At 26.6% G+C, this 27,041-nt stretch overlaps 1 protein-coding gene across 1 annotated transcript in view; it reads left to right on the forward strand.

Annotated features, from left to right (window-relative positions):
• The window catches only part of LOC101238684 (golgin subfamily A member 1), a 52,429-nt gene that overhangs the window by 14,163 nt on the left and 11,225 nt on the right, over positions 1 to 27,041 (forward strand). Inside the window, exons 9-15 of the mRNA XM_065790507.1 lie at positions 385 to 480; positions 6,448 to 6,521; positions 6,691 to 6,745; positions 7,735 to 7,830; positions 11,431 to 11,526; positions 11,734 to 11,826; positions 12,627 to 12,719. Coding sequence (XP_065646579.1) covers positions 385 to 480; positions 6,448 to 6,521; positions 6,691 to 6,745; positions 7,735 to 7,830; positions 11,431 to 11,526; positions 11,734 to 11,826; positions 12,627 to 12,719 — 603 coding nt within the window. The remainder of the gene's footprint in view (positions 1 to 384; positions 481 to 6,447; positions 6,522 to 6,690; positions 6,746 to 7,734; positions 7,831 to 11,430; positions 11,527 to 11,733; positions 11,827 to 12,626; positions 12,720 to 27,041) is intronic.

The raw sequence follows: 27,041 nt of genomic DNA on the forward strand, positions 1-27,041 counted from the left end.
GATGCAACACATTGAATATTTTTTAAGTGATGCAACACAAATACTTTACTCCAAAATTTTGAGTTTCTTAAAGTTTCTTTTAAAGTTTCTTTCAGAATATTTTATTATTCTAAATATTTTATTATAAATATTTCATATCATGTAAATTATATAATATATAAATATTATTAAATTTTTGATTATAAATATTTTATTTAAATATTATATTATTATTAATTGTACTTTAAAATATTTCATATTAAAATTATCCTTTTTTATTTTATTTTTTATAAAAAGTTTGTTTTATAAAGGTTTAAATAACTTATTTTCAAGTTTTTCAATTGTTTTTAATTAATTGTTTTCCATACTTAATAAAATTACTAATATTTATTTTTTTGTTTTAAGAAATCAAGTCAACTTGAATCATCGCAACTTGCATTAGATAGAAGTCAAGAAGAAATTGTATCATTGAGGCAAACATATAGTTTATACAAAGCCAAGGTATATTTTATATATTTTATATTTAACTTACAAGCTTAAATCTAACTTTTTTATTATTGTTTTTTTGTAGCAGTCAATGTTTTTAAGCAATAAATTTGATAGTGGAACTACATAGTAAGTGGCTGAGGTTGAAATTTGCCCAAAGCCTGGGCCAGGTTTGTGACTGGCTGCATAAACATTGATACATCCTAATGCAAATTTTTGTATTACAAATTTTTATTATATTTTATATATTTGCATGTATATTTATGTATAAACATCATCATGATCAACATGATCATCATTGTCACAATCATTATTATCATTTTCAAACTGCTCTCTACATACTGATACTCAAACCACTCTAAACTTCTGAGAAACTTATTCAATACAATGTTTTGAAGAACAAATTTTCAAGGACAAAGAATAATTACCAAATATGTTTTATAAATAATTATTGTTTTCAAAATTTTACCAAACTTGTTGTTCCTATTTCATTATACAGTACGCATATCTTTTACAAAACTATCTGTTATTGCTGTAAAAGTTTTTTTTACTATTGAATGTTATGTTTTGCATAACATTGACATTATCTCTGTTATGCAAAAGTTCCAATCAACAACTAATGTTGTTAAAACTGTGAAGCCAAAAAAGATTCTGCTTTTCCAGTGTTTTAGTTTATCAACACTACAAATATTATTTCTATTTTAAAGTAAAAAAACATCCAATTAAAACTCTTCTGGATCTGCGCAGGTATATTATAGCATCAAAAGTCCACATATTTTTCTATTATATCAAACAATTCAATGACTTTTATGATAGGAGTCAATCTAGAGTTTTGGTTAAAATCTTAATAATTGAAATACAAAAAAGTTCTATGACTACTGGTTTGAGGCATACAACAGTTGAATTAAGCGATCGCGATTTGCGATATCTGGAAAAATATCTGGTCTTGAAAATTTTAGTTTATGCAAAACCGTGACTGTGTTTTCAAGGGGCAAATTGACTTAAATTTGTTAGCAAAAAAGTTATAAAAAACAAAACAATAAACTTACAACTACAAAAATAACAACACTCTAGTCACTAACTGCATTATAAAAGTAATAAAACTATAATAATGTTACTTTTATAACGCACTTATAACTTTTATAATTCATTCTTTGTTCAAACAATATAAGTAAATAACTTTTAATTGAGTAAAAAAACATCTAGTAAAAATGGAGTGGATATTCAAATAATATTTAAAATTTTAGGAACTTAAACTAATGCGTACTTGAACGAAAATGTAACATACAAAAGATAAACTTTTTATAAAGTTTATCATTTTGAAAATTGTTACTAATGGTTCGTAAAAGCGCACATAATTTTCAAAATCAACCAATTAAAAGTTTGGATTGGTTGATTTTAAAATGCGCATTTTTACAGACCATTAGTAACATTTTAGAAATGCATAACGTATAACATGTATTTGTTTAACTTCCTGAAGTTTTTAGTATTATTTGATTATCCACAATATATTTTTTTTAGGTGCTTTTCTATTTTAATTAAAATTTGGGATTACTTATGTTGTTTGAACACAGAATCTCTATATATTATTGCCGAACTTAATCTTGTAAGTAATGTTAGTAGTGCCCCTTCGAGCGTGTTTGACACAGAACCCTTGGCAGTCATTGCAACCAAGGTAGTGGTGAGAAAGCATCGCCGTACATTTTTTTGTAAGAAAACATGAGCGAAAGTGTATGAGAACATCTAACATATGTAAACTTCAAATTAAGTAATGTTAAAATATACTAAAACATGTATCAAGTTTTACAGTTTGATTCTCACTTGAAAATTGCATTGCGTCAAGCTCTCCTTAATTTTGATTTATAGCATTTGTTTCCGTTTAAAAAATTGTTATTGTTTTAAAAATTTTCTTTTATGAATGCCAGCGTGGCATTGATAAATGAAAGCTCCAAACAATAAGCTGTGGTTCGAGTCCTGCCACTGGTTACTTCTTTTTTTTTTTTAATTTTTTTCTTTTTTTTTAAAATACAAAATACTTTTGAAGTTTTATAGTGATTATATACAAGCATATGTAACAATATTATACACTTTAACAAATGAAAAAATTTTTAAAGCTAAAATTTCTAAAAACATCAAAACACCGGGAAAAAAAATTTGTTGCGTTTGTGTCATGATTGAGATACTTATATTATTAATGTGCTCAGGTAATTAGTCCTAATAAGCTGCGAATGGTCTGCAAAAAAAGTTGTCTGAAACTTAATAAAGAAAAAACTTAATAAGACAGTCCTGCTACTCCAGAAGGTGCTGTTGTATAGGCATTTAAAAAAAAAAAAAAGCCTATAGCTAGAAAAAACTTTCTTTTCATAATTAAAAGTTTTTTTTGCTAAATTTTTTTTTTATAAATATATGCTGCAGCCATTTTTCAAAACACCTTAATATGCTTATTACATATTTCGAGAACGCAATCAAAAAAATTATTAGGAGAAACTCTTTGTAAAATGTTTTTTGAAACTAATAATTTTTATGAGTTTTTTTAGAACTCTTTCAAAATATGTATTCAATAACGATTGCAGACATCTAAACTAGCTTATTTTGTAAAAAAGTCAATATTGATTTTTTTTTTACCTTAAGGCGTTTTGAAAAATGGCTGCAGTATGAATGATACAACTAATATGTTGAAATGAGATATTTAGACGCAAAATTTAAAATCTCTTTACAAAAGCCACAAAACCAAAAAAATTAAAAGTAATTGCAGTTCAGTGTATTTAAAAATTTTAAGTATAGTGTATTGGTGTTTGCAAAGAAACATATAAATATGTTTTTTTAATATAAAACTAATTTTTTTTTAAACTTTGTTGTATATGCAAGTTTGGCGGTTAACCATCCCTATATAAACAATATATATAAACAATTATGTTATTTGTTTATATATATTGTTTATAAAATGTAAAAAATCCACTTATATAACATTTTATTCAGGATCGTATATAATATAAGTAAACTTTTCTAATAATTACAAGTCTTTTTTGCCTAAGCTGTTTTGTTTTGATTTTTTGTATGTATGTTATTTTATTTAGAAAAATTAACAAGATTGAAAAAACACAAAAAACATATTGTCTTATCCAAGTGGAAAATTTGAAACTTCAATTTTAGATTAGCCCCTCTCTCTTGATAATTTCTGATTGCTAAAATTTTGTCATCTGCTTCTTAGACCATTAAAAATGGTAGATGAGGCTTTTTTGTAAATTGTCGAAGACACAATTTTTTTGCGTATGTGATCTCACTTTTTTGCGTATGTGATCTCACTGTGCAAAAAACTAAAAAAACAAACTAGAAATAAGATTTTATATAAATTTTTTTTAAAAAACTCCTTCTATTAAAGATATATGGAATATATTTTTAATGGATATATTCTAATAAAGACAAAAACTATTCATTTATTACTATTGTAATAAATACAAACTCTTATCCGTGAAATGATATAAATGTACCAGTTTTACATATTTTTGTACAATTGTATGCAACATAGTACAAAAAATTTTGGTGGTCTAAGATCTTCTTAGTTCCATTTATATAGTGTTATGAACAAACAAATATATCTATAAAATGAGAAAACTTTAAAATTTTATTTTAAATTTTAGAAATCTTTTACGCTATATTATTATTTTTTTGCTAGAAATATTAAACAAGATTGAAAAAATTTCAAAATTTATTATGCTGAGGGGAGATCTTAAACCCCCCAAAATAAAACTGATGACAGCGCACTTAACCACTGAGCTATCGATGAAATGCATTTAGCAGAAAAACAAACCTAATTATAAGTCTCTTATAAGCTCTACGTATGCGGAAAAGGTGCACCTGTTAAGGTTTTTGCTCTTGAATGTTTTTTTCTGAATAAATTATTTTACTAAAAAATATTGAAGTAAATAAGGAATAGTTATATAGATAATCGGTGTGTAATAGATATGTATAGAAATGGTAGGTATATTGATAAAGACCCATATTTTACAGATCCAGAAAGCTAGGGTATATAAGGAAAAAGTATCGAAAAGTTTGGTTCGGAATAGATTTACACAGACCCGTTTTTTTATGGGTTTGATCTCAGCTAGTGAATTATAAAAGTTATAAGTGCCTTATAAAAGTGATAACACCATTATAGTGTTATTACTTTTATAATGCAGTTAGTGACTAGAGTGTTGTTACTTTTGTAATTGTAAGTTAATTGTTTTGTTTTGTTTTTTATAACTTTTTTGCTAACAAATTTAAGCTAATTTGGTCCATAAAAACAAAGTACACAGTTTTGCATAAACTAAAATTTTGAAGACCAGATATTTTGCCAGATATCGCAAATCGTGATCGCTTAATTCAACTCTTAGCATGTATTACGAAAGCGGAAATTTGTTATAGCCTTATCTTTATTTAGAATGTTAGCTTTGTTAAATTATGTTTTGAAAAATATTAAGAACTTATGCTCCTTTAGTTTTTCATATAAAAACATTTAAGATGTAATATTTTTGTATTTAGTTATTTTAATAAATAGCAATTTTAATAATGATGTAAATTTTCTGCAACGAAAATTTGCTTTAATGGGATCCCAAAGTGTCGAGACAAGTTGTGTTCATGTTAAAGAAAATGTTTTTAAAAAATGTTTATGCTGAAGTTTTTTGATTAAAAATAAATAAATGTATACCAAGAAAAACTAACTTTGTAATTTTAGTCAGAGTTCGTCTCCATGTTAGTGTGATTTTTAAGTCTTTAAAGTGTATGTCGCAATCTACAGACTTTATAATTTATTCAAGCGCATTTAATTTAAAAGTTTAAGTATATGATGCCATTGTAGAATTTCAAAAAGAAGTCTAAAAATTCTTTTTTTCTTCAAATTATATGATAAAAGTTTAACAGCATTTATTTGCTAAACTTTTTATCCGGTAAAAATATTCTTGAAATTCTTATTTATTTATGCAAAAATATATTTAATGAAATTTATTTTGTAAAATGTGTATTGCTTATTTTATTTTTAAAATTGAATAATTATTGCTAAAGATTGTTAAAAAGTGTACCACTATCAAGTTAATTTTATATTTTAAATCGCTTATTGGAAAACTTGTAATAGCCAATTTTTTTAATGCTGCGTACATAAGTTTATATGTTAAAAAATGTTACTTAATTTGTAATACCTGTGGCGATCACCAACATTCAAATAATTTCATTTTCATAGCTCATACAATTGTTAGCTATTTAGTTGTTGTTGTTTTTTATCCATGCATGTTTTCTTTGTCTTTTTTTTTTTAGGTTTTAATTGGTTTGGAGTTGCCAACATTTTAACTGTTTAGTTATCAAAATCTAAATGCAAAATAACTAAATTGACATAATTATCAATATTTTCTAATTCTTCTTTTCGTTTTTTTTTTTTTTATGTATTTATTATAATTAAGAGTGTACCATAGTTATCCTTATTTTATTTGGTTGTTGCGCTCTATAAACTTACTTTTGTTTAGCTATCTTTAAAATTTATAGGAAACTCTTAAGATTTATACGAAGTGCTTATTTTAAAAACAAATAAAACAATTAATATTAATTCAAAAAAAAAAAAATTTATTTTTCTAAAACCTAAAATCCTACAATGACATCATTTTTTATAACTGAAAGTCTTTGAAATTAATCGCACTTGAATAAATTAGAAAGTCCTAAGATTGTGGCGTATATTTTAAAGACTTCACACTTACATGGAGACAGCGAGCTTTAACTAAAACTACAAAGTTAGTTTTTCATGGTATATGTTTATTATTTTGTTTTAATCAAAAAAATTTAGCCTAGACTATTTTTTTTTAACATTCTTCTTAATATGAACATAACTGGTCTGGCCACATTAGGAGCCCTTTAAGGACAATTAGTTTAGAGTTAATGAATTTGTTAATTAAATAAGATTTTGTTTAATAATGTAATTGAGTAAGAATTAAGTAGTTGTTTACATATTTTTAGATGACATCTGATGCAGAAGAGCGAAATAATGAAAATATTGTTCTGAAAGAACGGTTATCTGACCTTGAACAAAGGTTTCTTTTTAGCTCTTTTAAAGCTGCATTCAAAAAATGTTTTCCTTTGTTTTTGTTTTTTGTTTTTTTGTTGTTTTTTTTTTAATTATTTTTTAAAGTTTCTTTATTTCTTTGCACTTGTTTATATCAATATTGATTAATTAAAAAAGTATTATAGCAATATATTTAGATTGCAAGATAGTAAACTATCTGAAAATGGACAGCTAAAAGCTATAGAAAAAGAGGTTTGTTGTTTTTTTGTGTTTTTTTTCTATTTCTTTTTCCCAGAGTTTATCATTGTTTGGTTTGCATGATTTTAACATTTTTTTTCAAAATACACTTGCTATGCAGTGATTTAATAGCTACTTTGACATTTTATCCTTACTTTTGAGATACTAATGGCTGTGGAAAAGCATTTGTAAGCAGTAGTAATGAAAGAGAAAGGGTATTGTTTGAAGATCCGCTCAAGATATTGCAACAGTTTTTCATACAAGGACAGATTTTATAGGAATAAAGAGTAAAATCTGGAGTAAGAAAGTGGCGAGCACACTTAACACATTTGTAACTTAAATTGATTTTAAGTTTTGTGATTTTTATGGGCAATGTCAGTGCCCTAGTAAGCATCCTAGTTAAATGGCTGACACCAAATCGACTTAAAAACTTGAATTTAAATGTTAAATTTAATTTATTTTTCACTTTAAATTTTAATAAAATAAATAAAAGAATAATGAAAAAATTTATTGCAGCCCCAACCCAAACCCTCAGTCAATGTAGTAGCAACTGCCTTTGCACATATCTCTATATCATTTGATGTATGTACTGAAGCCCCCACTGCTCTCTATTTCAGTATGACACTGTTGGTGTGTATATATGTATTTGGGGTTTTACGATGAACAAGGTTGACTTTGTTTTAACTTGAGTAATTAAAATGTACTATAATTATACTTGTTAATTGCCCAAAAGAATACCAAGACTTCTTTAATATATGAATCAGATGTCATATATGAATTGTTAAAAAATTTTAACCTACATCATGCAAAAAATTACAAAAAAGATGTTGCTCATGATGAAATTTATAATAAGATTTATTGACTAGGTATTCATGAGTTTAATATCCAAGTTTTTGCTGTAATTTCAAATTGGATTTAGTTTTGGCAGAAAATTGTGTTTAAAAGATCTTATAAGTTTTGTATAATATCTGAAATAAATTTTTTGTGCGTGTGTTTATTTGTAGCGCTCTCTTCTTGAAATGAGGCTTCAACAAACTCGTGAACAATTAGCAGAATTACGAGTGCAATCAAATGATAAAATTACAACACTGGGATCTCTGGTATGCTTTTAAATTGTTTTCACTTAGGTGTGACATCAATTTTATCTTGATAATTTGATAAAAGTTTAAATTTGAAATTAGTATCTTTAGTATTATCAATTTTTCTGTATAGCCAAAAAAAAATGTTTGCACTTGCAGAAGAAATTTTGGCTCATAATTTCTGTAGTTTAGAAAGGATGCAATAGTTAAGAGCTCTCTTAATGGTTAGAGAGTTTATGGCTAGTTCTTTAAAAAAGTAGTGCAATTTGAATTAATATAGTATAATTAGCATAAAGTTGTTTGAATTATTAATACAATATATTGTTTTATCAGTTTTTAATGAGTTTTGTATATTCAATTATAAATTTGAGAAATTCAACTGAGAAATAAAACCTTTTTTTTAAATGTATCCTTGAATGTGTACTCGAGGAAAAAAAGTAAAATGAATTTTCTTTACTTTTTGAAAATTAAAATCCGACTGGTTGAAAACTCTCAGATTGAAAAATTTTTTGCTCTCATAATAGTAATCTCAGAGATAATGACCAGCTAAGCTAAAAATTGTTGCCAGGTATAAGATTTTTTCAAAAATTACATGCTTTTGTTTTATTGATACTAATTTCGACATTTATTAAAAAGTTCCACACCATAAATGTTTTCAGACAGTGACAAGATAAAAATATTGTTATAATTTTTCATGATTTAATTTATAAAAGTGGTTCAAAAATGCAATATTTAACTTTTTATTTTCTATTGATTATATCAAAAGGTATTGATCAAAACTTCGTTAAATAATGTAAAATACAGTATGTTTTATAGAAAATTAAAAATTAGCTTGTTACGACTTAGTGAGAATTTTTTTTTTTTTTCCACCTTCCTTAGTTTTAATTTACTTTTAAATTTTTTTTTATAATTTAGATTAATAATAGATAAAAAAGAAAAATTCAAAAAAACTGAAGTTTGAGAAAAAAATCGATAAGGTTGGAGCACTTTGGAACAGTCAAAGTAAATGGATAAGACATAATTAAATGATAAGTAACACAAGAATGAGTTTTAATAGATAACATAAGTGAAGCTAGTTCTTTAGAGCAGCGTCCATTATATTATTTATAGAGAAGAGAAAGAGAAACAACATTTTGACAATGTGATAATGCTTGAAGGTTGGCTATAAGAGCAGGTCCAACTCTGTTTACAATGTGTTTTTTATTTCATACAAGGACAGATTTGAGATTTATAGAGATAAAGAATAGAATCCGTAGTAATAAAGTGGCGAGCACAATAAAGAGATGCAACTTTAGAAGATGCTAATTTTGCAATGGATTTGATATATGGTTTCCAAGAAAGATTGGAAGTAAGAGTTGTTCCTAGAAGACGAAGTATAGGTGACTCATCAAGTACATTACCGTTCATAAATATTGGGAAGATCTTGATTGTTGCATTAACAATAAACTGAAAAAATTTGAATTTTATCTGAATTAAAGTTCACCAGCCACTTGGAGCCACTTAAAGAACTAAAAATATTTGGTATTGGTGAGACTAATAAAAATATTTAAATCTTAAAAAACTTTAACTTCTTGGAAGATCTATTCTCTTGGAATCAAGAGCAATAAAGGAAGTTGTGCATAAGCTTCAAGGAGATCTTCGAGAAGAATTTTTCAAATTTTAAGGAAATGGACAAAAGAGAACGATAAAAGCAATCTGGATCAAATAGAATAACAGAGACAAGACACAAATCAAGGAGTGAAGTTATTAGGGTTGTTTGGAAAACGAGTCACAAAGTTAACTTTTTGAGTAATATAGGCAAAGGAAAAAGTGGGAAGACATGGTCAATTTGATCAGAAATTACATCTAAAAGAGTGCAGTCTTGTGGGGGGAAGGAAAAAAAAAACCAAAGAATGAGTGACAAGGTGATAAGCAGAATACATAAATAATTGGTCAGAGGATTCAAGCCTGATTTCTGGACGAATAAGTGAATCGATGCTTAAGTATACTACCAACCTAAGCATATGACTATTGGAGTCTTTGCAAATAATAAGATGCCCATCAATACTGAGATCTAAATAACGAACCTAAATTAGTTTCGCAAAAAGCAAGCAAGTCCAGTAAATTTAGCAAGAAGTAAGATTCAACTAATTGAAAGTTACTTTAAAGATCTCAGCTATTTGTGAAAGATTTATTGAAACAATTAGTTGCTGGTGATTTTTTATGTTTAATACTTTTGGTTACTTTAAGCATGGTTTGAGTTCAAAGAGAAATTGACTCATTCATAGATAGAGTATGACATAAGATGTCATATCAATGAACTATGCAATTGTCTCAGCCCTGTTATTTAACCCTAAGTTATAACTTAAGGCTCCTTATGCTGCCTTGACAATGCACAACAAATCATTAAAAGGTCCGTGCACACCATGGCACTGTTAATACTCTGATATTTTACAGTTGTTGATGAAATCAGCTTCTCTGAGAACTCCCAAAGAGAAGATACACACACCATTCATCATCCTAGGCAGGAAATAATGTAACATTGGTTTACATCTACTCCAGTCTAATAGATGAAGTTTTAAGTTTAGAAGATTTTAATGAATCTTCTAATTTAAAAGATTTTAATGAAGATTTCTTGTTAAATAAAAAAATTTAATTATTATTTGAAAAGTGTATTTTTCTTTGTGTTTCTAATGGAATTTTCGAAAAGAAATTTTTTTGTTTTTTATTTTTAAAATTTTGTTTTTATATATTCAAAACCAAGTTTGAAACTTGTTAAAGAAAACTTGCTGTTTACACAGTTTTCTGGTTAGCTTGTGGGGGTAATGAGTTATCATTACAAGTGACTGATGAATTAATGACTAATTATTATATCAAAAAATAAGTAAATATATTTATGTAAAAGCCTGAGATGTTTATGTTTAAAACTTTTTTATAAAAAAAATCTCTCATAATCGTTTTCAATTGTAGAACCATTTAGATTTTTTTTTACTAAAAAAGACTTGCTTCAAGGAAATTTTTAATTATATACACACACACACACACACACACACACACACATATATATATATATATATATATATATATATATATATATATATATATATATATATATATATATATATATATATATATATATATATATATATATATATTGCTTTTTATTTCCAATATATCATAATTCTGAAATTCAATTTTTCCTATATTATAACATAAAGTATATTTTTTTTATCAATCATTTAGTTCTTTTATGATTTATATACTTTATGACTATATATTGGTATATTGTTATAAATATAATAATAGTAACAGCTACTATTATTGGTACTATTAGTACCAATAAAATATATTATTTAAATAATATTAGTACCAATAAAATATAATATATGTAAATAGTTGTTTAGTAATTGAAGCCATTTAGTTTTCTAGATTTAGACTTTATATAAAGTTTTTATGTTTAGTATATTTATGTTTTAGTTAGATGTGTGTGTGGGTGTATTTATATATATATATATATATATATATATATATATATATATATATATATATATATATATATATATATATATATATATATAATTTTATTTTATGTTCATTTTATTTATAAGTAATACAAATAATAAATTATGAGTTTTAATTTAGGTTACAACTCTAGATGAAAAGCTTAAAGAAAAAAATCAAACTTTAGAAAGTTTTGAACAAAATCATGAACTGAACAACAAAAGCTATAAAACTAAAGTAGTTTTTTTTTACATAATTAAATTTTTTTTTTTGGTTTTTATATATTTAAAATTCTAAAATTTAAATATATAAAAACTTTATGAAATTCTAACTTTTTTTGTTTGTTTATTTTTAAAAACAAAAGTTTTAATATTTTCTTTTAAATTACTAAGTTTTTATATTAATATATTTTGTTAACTGAAGCATTTATGTCTTTATTGTCAGATAGTAGAACTTGAACAAAAGTTAATTATTGCTGAACGCACAACTTTATCTTTGCAAAATGACTCAATCAACTTAAGTACACTTCAAGAAAAAGTATGTTAATTTTTTTAGATGTAATTTTTTGTAAAAATTCTTGAATAAAAAATAGATTTTTTTATAATATAAAGCATAAGATTAAAATCTCATGCACTTGTTTAGCCCTGGATAATAGGTAGTGCATGCAATGCAAGAATTTTGCAGCCCAAGATAATGGTTAGTGCACAAAATACAAGAATTTTTTAGCCCTAGATAATGGGTAATGCGCTCAGTGTTAGAATTTTGACAATTAGTGCATGCAATACAAGGGTTTTATAGTATTTTATTAAACTAATCTAATTTTTTTTTATTATTATTATTTTGTAATCAAATGAAACAGATAAAAATTCTATATAAAATATGTGTAGATAGCAGGCAGAAAAGAAAATTTTATACTTATTACTCAAGTTGTCAAGAGGAGAAAAAAAATTTCTGTTAAACTTAAAACAAATATTGGCTGAGTATTCAATAAAATCACTGAGTATTCAATAAATCGCAATAAATCGCTGAGTATTCAATAAATCAAGTAATAAATATTTGACTTGTCCACAGCTTATTATTTGTTTCTAACCAAGTTTAAAAAGCATAAAATTGATACAAGAGCATCCTTATTAGTTAGGATAAAGGATAGTTTGCAGTAAACTAATTTTCAGAATAATAGTAACAATTTTTCTTTTTCTAGTAGATTTTCTTAACCAAAAAATAAAATATGTGTTTTATCTTGTTTATAATGTTATAAAGATCATAAGAAATATCATACTTTTAGGGTTAAGTGATAACCTAGTTTTAATTAAAATGCATTTTTTTAATATTTATAGCTGAAAGAGCAAGATCAAAAAATATCATTGTTGAAAACTGAAAAAATGGAATTAGAAATATTAGCAGATAGAGCAACTTTTCTAGAATCTCAAGTAATGTATTTGCCATTCATATTTACTTTTTTATATGGTAATTTTAATATCTTTATAATGAAATGCTCTTATAAAATATATATATATATATATATATATATTTTATATATATGAGCATTTCATTATAAAAATATATATAAGTTATTAGATATATCAATGACGCTTATTGAATTTAATTAATTTTTATTTCTTTAAAATATTTTTTTATGCATTTGCAAAGTGCGCGCAAATTAATGATAATTAATATGTAATGACCTAATGATAGTAAATTTTTATCCATTGATACTAAATAATAAATTTTTCATAATTTAGTTTGCTAAAATTATTTACAAATTTAAAAAAACTTGAAGAAATTAAAATAAAATAAAAGCTATTTTGACATTTCTTTTTTAAAACTTTTAAAAATAATATCATATTAAGTATTTAATAAGTTAATAAAAATATCATATTATTGGCATTGTTAAACACACAATAAAGAATAAAAACTATAAAAAACATATTAATTCTATATATTCTATTAGATTATATATATTTCAGCAAAACTTAAATATTCTTTTTAAACATTTTAGAAGTGTTTTTAATATGCAAATATATATTACTTCATTTAAAGAGAAATTAAAAATTTAAAAAAAAAAAAAAATACGCTTTAGAAAAAAGCAATCCTAATGTTTTAGCATGGTTTCTTTTAAAGTAATTGCAAAGGCATTTATTTTAAGTAAAATTTTCCATGCTTTTGTTAACACATGCAAAAACCATGCTAAAACATAAAAACTATCTTTGATAGCATACTTAGTCATTTTACTTAATAGTGTTGAAAGAAATAATCATGTTTTAGCATGGTTTCTTTTAAAGTCTTTAAAATGCATTTTAAATTTTAGTAACTTATTGTGTTTTTTTTATCATAAATATGTTTTTTATAATAAATAAAAAACTATCAATTGCATAATTATTTGGAAAAAAAATTGCTTAAGTAATGCTTGTGTTTTTAAAAGTTTTAAGCAAAGGCCAACGTTTGCATTTGCAAAAATATGTGACGTTCATTTTTCTGTCTTTTTTTTTAACAAAAGTTTGCACTTTCGTAGATTTGCCGCGCCATGTCAAGCATATGTTTGCTACATTAATATTACAAGAATATACAAGAATATATACATAAAAAGTGTCATTTATTGCAGCATGAAAAAATTCTTTAGACGAGCGTTGTTTTTATTGCTTATAATAAAAGTTTTATATTTTCTTATTGTAATAGAATGCAGGCATTTTAAGAATTATTAAAAATAATTATTAAAATGACTGCATTTTTTATTTTAGTTACAATGATAATTATACTTTTGAGAGAAAAAATTGCACTTTTGCGAGAAACATAAGTTGCTCCTGTAAACCGTTTTAAGGAAGTGTGGGAGAGAGCAAAAGCTAAAGCTCTCACTTCCTGCCAAGGCCTATATACATATTACATATTACATACAGTGTCTCAAAAAATTATCCGACCAAACACTTTTTTAAATATTTTTCCTAAAAAAAGTGCTGTATTTTCGTAAGTTTAGACTTTTTTTGTAAACTCAAGATTAATAAAAATAAAAGAACATGTTTTTAAATAGATTTTCTTTATTTCAATGTAAAATATGAATCACAAAGTTTTCAGTCTTTAAATAAATGAACTTAGGTCGTTTTTTATTGTCAAAAAAATATTCGACCAAACGCATTATTTGTTCCATATTAAATTATTATATAACAAAACAATTATTTTAATACTTTGTTGGGCCTCCCTTTGCTTGGATTACAGCTTCTAGACGTCTAGACATTGATTCGACTAAAGATTTTGTTTCTTCTGATTGAATCTTTTCTCAGGCTTCTTCAATTGCCACTTTGAGGTTTTCTTTTTTGGAAAATGACCGATCTCCAACTTTTCGGTCTACAATTTCCCACAAATGTTCAATGGGATTAAGGTCCGGTGATTGTGCAGGCCATTCCAAGACCTCAGCATTATTTTCAGCAAACCACTCCTTTGTTTTAGTGGCACAATGCTTGAGATCGTTATCTTGCTGAAATGTAAAATCAGATCCTAGCCAAAGTTTTCGAGCAGATGACTTCAAATTTTGCTTTAATATGTTTCTGTATTGCACCTGATCCATTATAGTATCAATAAATTGAAGTTTTCCAACACCCTTCCAAGCCATTGAACCCCATACCATCACGTTACCGCCACCATACTTGACAGTTCCTCTCACGCAGCTTAATTTGTAGGCTTCTCCGGCTTTTCTCCAAACTTTTTGGGCTCCATCAGATGACTTTAAGTTGAATTTCGATTCTTCGCTCCACAGGATCTTTTTCCAGAAACTTAACGGCATGTTTTTGAACTTCTTAGCAAACTCCAATCTTCTTTTCATGTGTTTCTTACTCAAATATGGTTTATTACGCACAAGTCGTCCTTGAAATCCCTGGTCTCGGATACGATTTCTGATTGTCTGATGGGATAATTTGATTCCATAATTCTCTTCAGCTTGCTCAGCCAGTTTTCGAGCAGAAATGAAGCAATTTTTCTTGACTTGTATAATTAAGTTTCTATCAAAACTCATATTAAAGCAAAATCTGAAGTCATCTGTTCGAAAACTTCGGCTAGGATCTGATTTTATATTTCAGCAAGATAACGATCCCAAGCATTGTGCCACCAAAACAAAGGAGTGGTTTGCTGAAAATAACGTCGAGGTCCCGGAATGGCCAGCACAATCACCGGACCTTAATCCCATTGAACATTTGTGGGAAATTGTAGACCGAAAAATTGGAGATCGGTCATTTTCCAAAAAGGAAAACCTCAAAGTGGCAATTGAAGAAGCCTGGGAAAAGATTCAATCAGAAGAAACAAAATCTTTATTCGAATCAATGCCTAGACGTCTAGAAGCTGTAATCCAAGCAAAGGGAGGCCCAACAAAGTATTAAAATAATTGTTTTGTTATATAATAATTTATTATGGAACAAATAATGCGTTTGGTCGAATATTTTTTTGACAATAAAAAAACGACCTAAGTTCATTTATTTAAAGACTGAAAACTTTGTGATTCATATTTTACATTGAAATAAAAATAATCGATTTAAAAACATGTTCTTTTATTTTTATTAATCTTGAGTTTACCAAAAAAGTCTAAATTTACAAAAATACAGCACTTTTTTTAGGAAAAATATTTAAAAAAGTGTTTGGTCGGATAATTTTTTGAGACACTGTATATATATATATATATATATATATATATATATATATATATATATATATATATATATATATATATATATATATACACAGCGTGGAAAACAACGGGCGGTCAACAGTCACTGACCGCCCGAAATGACTGAAATTGCTATTTTGACCTCTCAAAACGAATTCTTCCCGGTCAAGGTTGACCGATTGAAAAAAAAAAGAGTTTTATAACGTTTGACAAATTATCAGGATGCCTTTAAAAATGCATATATCAAAATTTCATAAAATGTAAATCTTTGAAAAAAGCTTCTAAAATAATTATATCGTTTGTACGCTACTTTAAATCGCTTCGTTGGTGAGTATTATAAATGACGTAAACTATTAATTTTTTTTGCTTCACTTATCAAGACTAATTTCATTTTACTGGTGGTGAAATCCATAACTGCTTTTTTCATAAATGATTGAAGTTCTTATTTTATTATTGTTTTAATAATAATATAATATTAACTAAGAACATTTTTTTATTCCTACATTTTATTTATATTTTCTTTACATCATTTTACTTATTTTTCTTTTTTTCTACCTTTTGCTTTTACATTTTACCTTTTGCTGCCAATTGCAATGAAAAAATACCTTTATTTTTTATTTTTAGTTTAATTTATCCGTAGTCAACAAAACTTACAAAGTATCGACTAAAAGCCGCACACCAAGCCCTTCTGTGATGAAAATAAATTTCTTAGATTTCAATTAGTTAAGACTCCGGAAAATAGAAAGTTCGTATTTGAAATTGTCAAGGTTCTTATGTTCTCTATTTTAAAGACTCTTGGTTCGGTTGACGCTGAGTGACTGAGAAGTTAACTTTAATATTTAGATAAATTTAAAATTACCAAATGCGCGTTTGCTTTTTTTTCTACTATTAAAATTTAAAAAATATATATACTGTAGTATAGAGTTTCGTTTTAATTAACTTAAATAATTTTAATAGTATTTCATAAAACGATTGTCATGATTTTATTAAATATTAGTTCAGCATCTTCCGACGAGAGGCATTAACATTATTATCAACTAAATAACATTAATAGTTTATAAAATGGTTTTAAATAAAAATGAATGAAAGATATAAAATAATACAAATGAGATATAAAATGTGCAATCATTTTTCTTTTTCAACGTCGGTAACGACTGAAGTTCTTATTTAACCATTATTTAAAATTAATGTATGTAACTACAGTCTAAGAATCTCGAACTTTTTTAGCGGTCCCACGGACATAACGTACTAGTTAAGGCTAAAATCCTCTCGATATCTCGAACCTTATTATCTTGAACTTTTTGGTATCTCGAACAATATTTTTGGTCCACAGAGCAATTTTCTCTCGTTATCTCGAACTTTTCAAGATTTTTTTTTTCAAAAATGTTTTAATAAAATTTAATTTTTTTAAATTCCAATTTTCGAAAAAAAAAAATTTTTAATTCGATTTTTAAATTCGATTTTTTTTAAGAATCGAATTTCTGAAAAGTTTTCCTTTAATATATAATTTATTCTTTTTGTCAAACGCAGCAATATGCCGCTCGTTAAACGAAAACTCACGAACAAATCTATAATAGAAAAATGCAAGGCATTAAAAGACCTAGAGACTGGGATGTCTAACAAAGAGGTTGCCAAAAAGTATGGAGTCCCAAAGAACACATTATCAACCTGGATTAAAAATAAAACCAAGTTATTAACCTCACTGGAAAAAAATGGCACAAAATCTAAACGGAAGAAACTTCGTAGTGGTAATTTCAAAAATGTAGACAAGGCCATATACACGTGGTTCGTTGCAAAAAGAAGTCAACAAGTACCAATTGATGGTACCATACTAAAAGAAAAGGCACTAAAATTCGCAGAAGCATTAGGAGAGTTGGATTTTAAAGCATCTGATTGTTGGTTTCATAATTGGAAAGAAAGGTCAGTTAAATTTTGTCAAATCTTGTTCAATTTTAATATAAACAAATAACATGTATCTGTTTATATTTGATTTAGTTTTTTAAACGTGTAATTAAAATTCAATTATTCTGTTCCTATTTTTAGGAATGGCATCAGCTTTAAAATAATCTCAGGCGAAAGTGCCGTCGTGACGAATAATATGACTGCTTCGTGGAATGAAACTACACTTCCAACATTGCTTTTGAATTACAAGCTTGAAAACATTTTCAATGCCGATGAGTTTAGACTATTTTACCAGTGCCTACCAAACAAAACATACCATTTATCACGAGAAAAATGTTTTGGGGGAAAAAATAGTAAAGTCAGACTAACAGGCATAGCAGCAGGGAGTGCAACAGGAGAAAAATTACCTATGTTTGTTATTGGAAAATCTAAAAACCCACGGTGTTTTAAGCACATTAAACAACTTCCTTGCACATATAAAAATCAGCTAAAAAGTTGGATGACCGGAGACCTTTTTACAAAATGGGTAATGAAACTTGACTCATTTTTTCGTGCTCAAGACAGGAAAGTAGCACTCCTGGTGGATAACTGTTCTGCCCACCCACACATTGAAGGGCTAAGCAACATCAACCTAATATTTTTCCCCCCTAACACCACATCTGTCCTTCAGCCCATGGATCAAGGCGTAATACGAAGTCTTAAAGCTCATTATCGTCACAAAATTGTGCGTTTGTGTATCAAGGCTGTTGATAATAACGAACCCATGCCAAAAATTTCTATACTTCAAGCAACGAAAGATCTTGTTTCTTCGTGGAATGCTGTGTCGAAGGAGACTGTCATCAACTGCTTTAAAAAAGCTGGTATCAGCAAAACAAACAAGAGTATTGAAGAAGCTGATGATCATCATTCTTTTAAATTTTGGACAGAAGAACTTAACCGTTTGCGAGAGTTAGATCCTCGTGCCGTCCAAGAAGATCTCTCAACGGAATCTTACATTGGTTTAGATTGCGATGTAGTAACCACCGGTTCACTTGCTACTGATGCTGAAATCATTGCTCAGATTTTAGACCTTAATTTTGAAAACGATGATATTGAAGTTGAAGATAGCGTTGACGAAGCTATTGACGTCGAAGCCCCGCCACGCCCATCTGATATTCAATTAGAAATTGCTTTTAGACAATTCAAAATGCTTCGCTATACAGCTCAAAATACGGAAATGAAATACAATCCCTAGCACTAAAACTTGAGGATTTAATGAAGATGGAAAAGATGGATAATTTAAAGCAATATCAGATAACAGATTTTTTCCAAAAGTTGTAGTTTTTGTTGTTAATGATTTTTGTCAGAAAAATAACTTGTTTTAATGAAAGTCGGGCAATTTTATTTATTTTCAACCCTTTTCTTGATATTTCGAACTCTCGATATCTCGAACTTTTTTCCCTGTCCCCTTAGTGTTCGAGATATCGAAAGTCGACTGTACGAACATTTTCTCCTTTTTTTTCATTCATTTTTCTCGTAACCTTTTCCTGCAATTTCTGAAGTCATAGCAATGAATGAGTTTTTTTAAATAAATTTCAAATTAACAATTGTGAATTTGAACATTTTTTATATTACTAAATTGTAAGAGAATCGTCAAACATCAGCACTTTAAAATGGAGGCGACTAAAAAGAGACAAACAACACTTTCATTTTTAACACAAGCAGGATCGGAATTAAAACCACCTGTTGAAAAGAAGAAAAAACTCAATAGTAGAAAATTACAGCTAACAACAGCTCAAAAATGGGTAAACACTACTCTTGCAAAATATAATGCAAATGAATGGCTAGAGATATTATATAATGGAAACTATGTTACAGCATTACAATGCACTGTATGTCGTCAGTATACTAAACAAATTGATGTTTATAAAGGATATACGCCAGAATGGGGAAGCGATGAAGGTAGTTGTAGGATACAGCACAGTGCTGCAGTTGATCATGCAAATGGTTTGCCACATCAAAGAGCCTACGAATTAGCAATGAAAAGTAAAGGAATGGATGTAAGCGAACGAAATGATAAATTAAGCAATCTGCAGAAAGAAATGCGGCAAACTGATATTTTATCGGGCCTGAAAACCATGACCACGAAAGATCTAAATTTAACAAGAAAAAAATTTGAGGTAGCATACTTTATTGCCAAAGAAGAGCTTTCGCTTAGCGTATACCCTAAAATACTACGTTTGGAAGAAAATCATGGTGTAGAGTTTGGCCAAGCATATAGAAATAAAATAACTTGTGGAACTTTTATTGATTACATTGGATTGAGTTTGTCAAATATTCTCAGAAATAAATTGAAAACACGAAATTACTTCAGTATTTTAATTGATGCATCAACAGATGTATCTGTAATTGAAAAAGAAGCTATATTTATTATCAGTTTCGATCCTACTCCAATAGGAAAGACCGAGATATGCGTTGAGTGTTCTTTTCTTTCTATTTCTGATCTTGAACATGGAACATCTGAAGGAGTTTTCAATAAAATTAGTCAATCTCTTGAATCAGAAGGTATCGAAAATTTTAAAACTAAATTAGTTGGTTTTGGTGCTGATGGGGCAGCTGTAAATAGAGGAAGTAGAACAAGTGTAAATGTATTACTTCAGAAAGAAATTTCATGGGTAACTTTTGGTTGGTGTGTTGCACATCGCCTTGAGTTAGCGTTAAAAAATAAATTTGCACAAATAAAAGCGTTTAATGATGTCAATAACATCATTTTGAAAATGTATAACATTTATAAAAAATCCCAAAAAAAGTTACGACAGTTAGGAAAGCTTGTTGCTATCCTTGAAGAGGGTAATTCATTTGACATTGCAGGTATTCGCCCCAATAAAGCATCAGGTATATTGGATTTTTTTTTCAATTTTAACTATAAAAAATACTTTATAAAATAATATACTTTATTAGATGCTGGTTTTTTATACAACAAAAGTTCTTTATAAAACAGTATTTTGAGCAATAAAAACTTTTTATAAAATAAAATACTTGTGAAATAATAAATAGGAACACGATGGATTGCACATAAAATTCAAGCATTTGAGATGATCTTAAACAAATATGGAGTATATATGAAGCATCTCGAAAACATGACTGCAGATTTCAGTTTTACTCAAGCAGAAAGAGCAAAGTTTAAAGGGTATCATCAGCAGTGGAATCATGGACGAATACCGCTTTATATTGCACTATTCATAGAAGTTTTATCGCCAGCAAAGTTGTTATCTTTATCTTTTCAAAGCAACGAAATTGATTCCGTAGCATCATCTAGATTTATTGAACAAACTAAAAAACAGTTAAGTCGCTTGAAGAAAAAAGAATTTAATGATTTACCAACTGTCAAATGTTTCCTTGCAAAAGTAAAAAACAACACTGGTAAGTATTCATTTTAGGATGTTGAGCTTCATGACTTTACAAATGCACTAACTTTAGTTAAGAATTCGAAATCAATGATTGTATCGTTAATTGCCGAATCCATAGAAGAGCGTTTGGAAACACAAAATACAGTTCCTGATATGTAGGAAATGTTAATCCTAAACACTGGTGGCTGGTTTCAAAATAACACCAATAATTCATTTGCTGATGATAACATCGAAAAATTGTATGACTTTTATAATATGTTGTTAGGTAATGCTGGCTTCACTGGGAGTGTAAATAAAATGTTAGATGCTTGGCATAACTTAGTTGATATTTCAACTAAGTTATGCCAAGTCAAATATTTGGCACCAGATAAAACTGAGTACCATAAAGTATGGTATCAAATTTTTTCGAGTTCTATGAAAAAAGATTGGAGTCAAGTACTACTTCTTGTTGAATTGTTGTTCGTATTGCCTGTTTCGAATGGAATGGTTGAGCGTCTTTTTTCTCTTATGAAAAACGTAAAGATATTTTAACATATACGTAAAACATATATGTAAAAATATCTTTAAAAAAACATTTTTAAGTTATATAAAACATTTTTTTTGTAACTTAGGCAATTATTAGCATTACATAAAACGATACTTGATTAAGCATTCAGTTTAAATTTTTTTGATTTAACATAAAAATGTGTATTTTTTATTATTTTAAAAAATAAAATACCAATAAAAAAGGAATACGAGTTCGTTCATTTTAAAGTATCAAGTTATTGTTTTATTTACAAAGTTTCGTCATGCAGAATAATTGCTACGTTAAAAATTTAAACCAAAAAAAAAATTGAAATTTTGACCGCACAAAAAAAACAACTGACTGTCAATTTTATGTATTAGCCGGTCAGTTTGACCGCTTGCCTTTGATTTCTTATTTTCCTTGCTGTATATATATATATATATATATATATATATATATATATATATATATATATATATATATATATATATATATATATATATATATATATATATATATATATATATATTAGTGTATTTTACAAATACAGTGCTCAATGTTCTTAAAGAACAGCAATAACATATTAGTAAAAACACTTATCTAATTTTTTATCAGGAAGCTTCCTCATGAACCTACTGATGAAGAAACAATTTGTTGAAGATAAAATTAGATTTTACTAATCTATTACTAATTTATTACTAATTTGATTTTATTAATTTATTATTGCTCTGTTCTTTAAGAAAATTAAGCACTCTATTTGTAGAATATATTAACATAATTTTTAAATATATATATATTTATATTTATATATATATATATATATATATATATATATATATATATATATATATATATATATATATATATATATATATATATATATATATATATATATATATATATATATATATATATATATATATATATATGAAGAGGAGTTTAGACTTTATACCAAATTTAACTGAAAGTCAAATTATAACTTTAAAACTGCATTTAAAAAAGTTAAATTTTATCTTAGTTAACTGACTTATTATGCATTATTCAAATTACTATGTATTGAATAATAAAGCGTGTACATGAAAAAAATGTAAAAGTAGAAAAACAACTAAAAAAAAGTACTCCTCAATTTTTATTTCGAACCAAGTAATAATTTTAATGCAATAATATAAGAAGATCAAACATTAAAAAAAAAAATTAATTTTTCCTGTGGGAATCTAATAAAATTTTAAACTTTTGCTTTAGTGGTACCCATAAGCTTGCGCACAGAATAAGAATCAAAACTATTTGATGCTTTTTAAAATGATATTTTAATATCTTTAATGTTTCTGCAAAGCTTTTTTGTTTTTGTTTTTTTCATTTTTCTTTTAATAATAGCCCAGTACTTTTCAATAACTCTCAATTCTGGGCAGTTCAGAGGATTTTCTGTTTTAGGCAAAAATTTCACATTATTCTTTTTATACCATTCCATAGCTAGTTTACAATAATGAATTGAAGCTAAATCAGGCCAGAACACAGGTCTGTTATTATGTGATTTAATGAGAGGTAAAAGGCGTTTTTGTAAACATTCTTTGACCTTTGACATATATTTGACCAGAAAGTGTAGACTGAGAAATATAAGGTGCTGATTTTTGCCACAACTGCAAATAGCTTGCCAAATCAAAGCTTTTTTTAGCAAACTTGTCATGTTTTGTGTATTTAAATTTCTTGTCTGCTTTTCCTCTATATTTGGCAATATAATAAACAGCACCAGGAATTTGTTGATGATCGTACTTGATATAAGTTTCATCGTCTTTAATAATACAGAAATTTTTAGAAATAAAATCGTCATACAACTTTCTGCCGCAGGTTCTTGCACTTTTTTGTTGAGTTTCAGAACGGTTGGACACTTTTTGTGCTTTGAAAGAATGAAAACCATGTTTGTTTCTAACTTTTGCAACAAAACTATGAGAAAATCTATATATTTTTGCGCGTTTCTTTAGGGAAAGGCTTGGGTTATTCTTAAAACTGTTAACCAGTTTTCTAACTAGTTTTATATCTTTAAAACCTTCCTTTCTTCCATTGCCAGATTTGCGTTTGATCAATTTTGTTTGAGAAAAACGTTGAATAACACGACTAACGGTATTTTGATGTATTTGCAACGATTTTGCTATCAAATTATAGCTACTATTAGGATTTTGTAAATATTTGTGCATAATTTTTTCTCTTACGTCTTCTTTTGTCATTTTTAAAACTAATTTCAAGTTATATCCAAAAACTAACATATTATTTTAAAACTACAACACATTGTAAACAAAATACAAAACAATTAAAAAGATTTTATTACAACCACTAAAAAAAAATGACGTGCTTCTTCTTTCACATTTATTTTGTGTACACGCTTTATTAACAGAAAATATACATTGAATGTATAAAATCTAAAATAAACATTGATTATGTTTAAAATATTATTAATCAAAATTTTCATAACTTAACAAAAATGAAAAAATACCACGTGGACTACAAACCTTTTTGCAAACTTTAGTACACAACATAATAAAAAAACATTTTTAGTTTTACAAATGCAATAAAATTACTTTTTTTTTAAATAGTCATTTTAGCTAAAATTACTTTATTTCAAATAGCATATAAATAGATCAACTTGTACATCTTAAATATTATTTCACAATATTTTAATACAAGATAAAAACATTTATTTTCATTTATTAAAGTTTATGTTCAATTTACAATTTGTAAATACATTTTCAAAAAATATACACACACAAATAATTGTTGTTTAAAACTAATATTTAAAAATGCAACAATAGTTAGAAATCAAGTCTACAACTTTCAATTTATACAACTATTAGAATTTTTTTAAAACTATTTTCTAAAGTACATTGGTGTAAAGTACATTAATGTAAAGCACATTAATTATTTACTAAAGTACATTAATGGCACTCATTAAAGTATTCGGTGTAGTTAAGGCAATTTACAAATTATTCAAAATCTTTTATTTGGAATTGGCATGATTTTATCAGCATATTATGTCCAAACAAGAGCTTTAGGTGGTATAATTTTTTTTTGCTTAAGGTTTTTTTAATGTTTAAAGAAATTTTTCTCTTTTTTATATAATTTTCAAAACCTTTTTTCTACCCCTAATAGTGAATCTAAAAACACCATTTTAGAGTCTTTAGCATGAATTTAGTTAAAATCTTTTTTAAAACTGCCTTAACCCACTATAGATCCTAGTTCTAATCAGTTTCACAAAAATACTGGAATTCCGACCAAGAAAGAGTTAAGAAAAATTGCTAATAAACAATCAGAACAGATCATATTATTAAAATATGATGTTCATTTCATCTAAACAACATATTTGTTTAAAATCTCATTTAAACTTGAACAAGCAATTATGATTTTAAGATGATTTTTTTTTTTTTCAAAAAAAAAATATTCCGTATGCGTTTTTTAGCTTTTCGAAAGATTTCACCTAAAGGAGAATTATTTTTCGAACAAAGCATATTTTGACAGCCGTCAAGACAAATAATAAAGATTAATGGAGGAATATTTAAAATATAAACAAGACAGACAATGTACCTAAACAGCACTAACAATAATAATAAACAATAAATTGTTCTATAAGCACCAATATGAACAAAGATATACAAAAAATATGTCACCAAAAAAAAACTTTTAAAACAAAAAATTGATTACAAAATAAAAAGTATGCATACAACAATTTAAGGCCTCAGAATGGAAAAAAAAAATTAATGCTGATGTGTAAACATAATTTGTGTAGTGATTAAGTAATAATCATCTCCTCAGAGTCACATCTATTATTACTGGCGTTTTGATGAGGATCAGCACTTATAACTAGTTTATCTTGTCCAACAAATGTCATCGCCATTTATGCTTTACCCCCCGACTTACGCCTATTCCATAATGCAGTAAACAAGGATTCACTAGAAATAGCCAAAACCCAACCATACCCAAATTTGTAAAACACTAATATTTTTTGATGATATGATACAAAAACTGTAGATCTACTGCGCAATATAAATAAAAATAATTAAATAAAAAACTAAGCACAATAAATTAAATTCAGATAAAAACGCCAGAAACAAAACTAAAACAACTAAAGTGTGCAAACAGAAAATCCTAATAAATTTTCCATTTAAACCACATAGGTACATCCAGCACAAATAAATCAAAAACAATCAAATAGCAATATACCCTATTAAAAACTCTTTTAAAATTAAATAAAACACAATCGAGTCTTCAAAAAACTCCAACGCTGTCATAGATACTTCATTCGAATTTTGTTAACCAATCTAAAGTGTAAGAAAATGAAACAACTTGCACAACTTAAAATCATAACTAAAAATCAAGTAATATATGAAAGTAGAAAAAATATATATATCGCCTGCAAAAATGTAAAGATTTAAACATGTAGTGAAGGATATAAAAAATTCTCTGAATAATAATAAAAGACGAAAACTGTGCATGTGAAAATTAAAACAAAGCTGAGTAATGAATGTAAGATAATATAGCATAAAAGTACCTTGATAATAGTAATAATATGAAAATCAGCGAATAAATCATGTTAAAAAATATTGTAATAAGATTAACTAAATACTAAAATAAGACCAGATAAATTTAAGCCAAATGAGTGGTTAAAAAATTATTTTGGGTGATATAACAATAATATAAGTCGTGATATAAAAAAGATGTACGAAGCGGGAAAAAATATTATTTAGAAGTAAAGTCTTCTCTACAGTCCGAATTAAAGGTAACTTTGAGACCATATCTAAATGAAATTTCCGAAAAAGTTTTCTCTACGGTCCGAGTTATACGTAATTTTGAGACAATAACAAAACAACAACGAAAAGACGTCCATCAACAAAACATGTCAAAAGCTGCTAGTCAAAAAGAATTATATATATACATACATACATACATTCATACACACATATATATACACATATATATACACATATATAAATATATATATATACATATAAACTACAATACAAATTTATATATATATCAACCGTAAAATTAAAACTCAATAACACATGATAACCACATGTACATAACATACAAATCTATATATACATTCTAACCACATACTATCTATTAAAAGAAAATATTATCTAAGTAAGAATGAGTTCAAGCAAAGATAGTTTATCTAATAAAAGAACAAAAAGCATGCAAACAATGTAAACAGGCTGTATGTGCAAAAGGCTGTTTATGTCATGTTAATGATGTTCATTTCACTTAAACAACGTATTTATTTAAAATCTTATTCAAATTTGAACAAGCGATTGTGATT

This window comes from Hydra vulgaris, chromosome 02 (assembly GCF_038396675.1).
Source record: "Hydra vulgaris chromosome 02, alternate assembly HydraT2T_AEP".
Lineage (NCBI taxonomy): Eukaryota > Metazoa > Cnidaria > Hydrozoa > Anthoathecata > Hydridae > Hydra > Hydra vulgaris.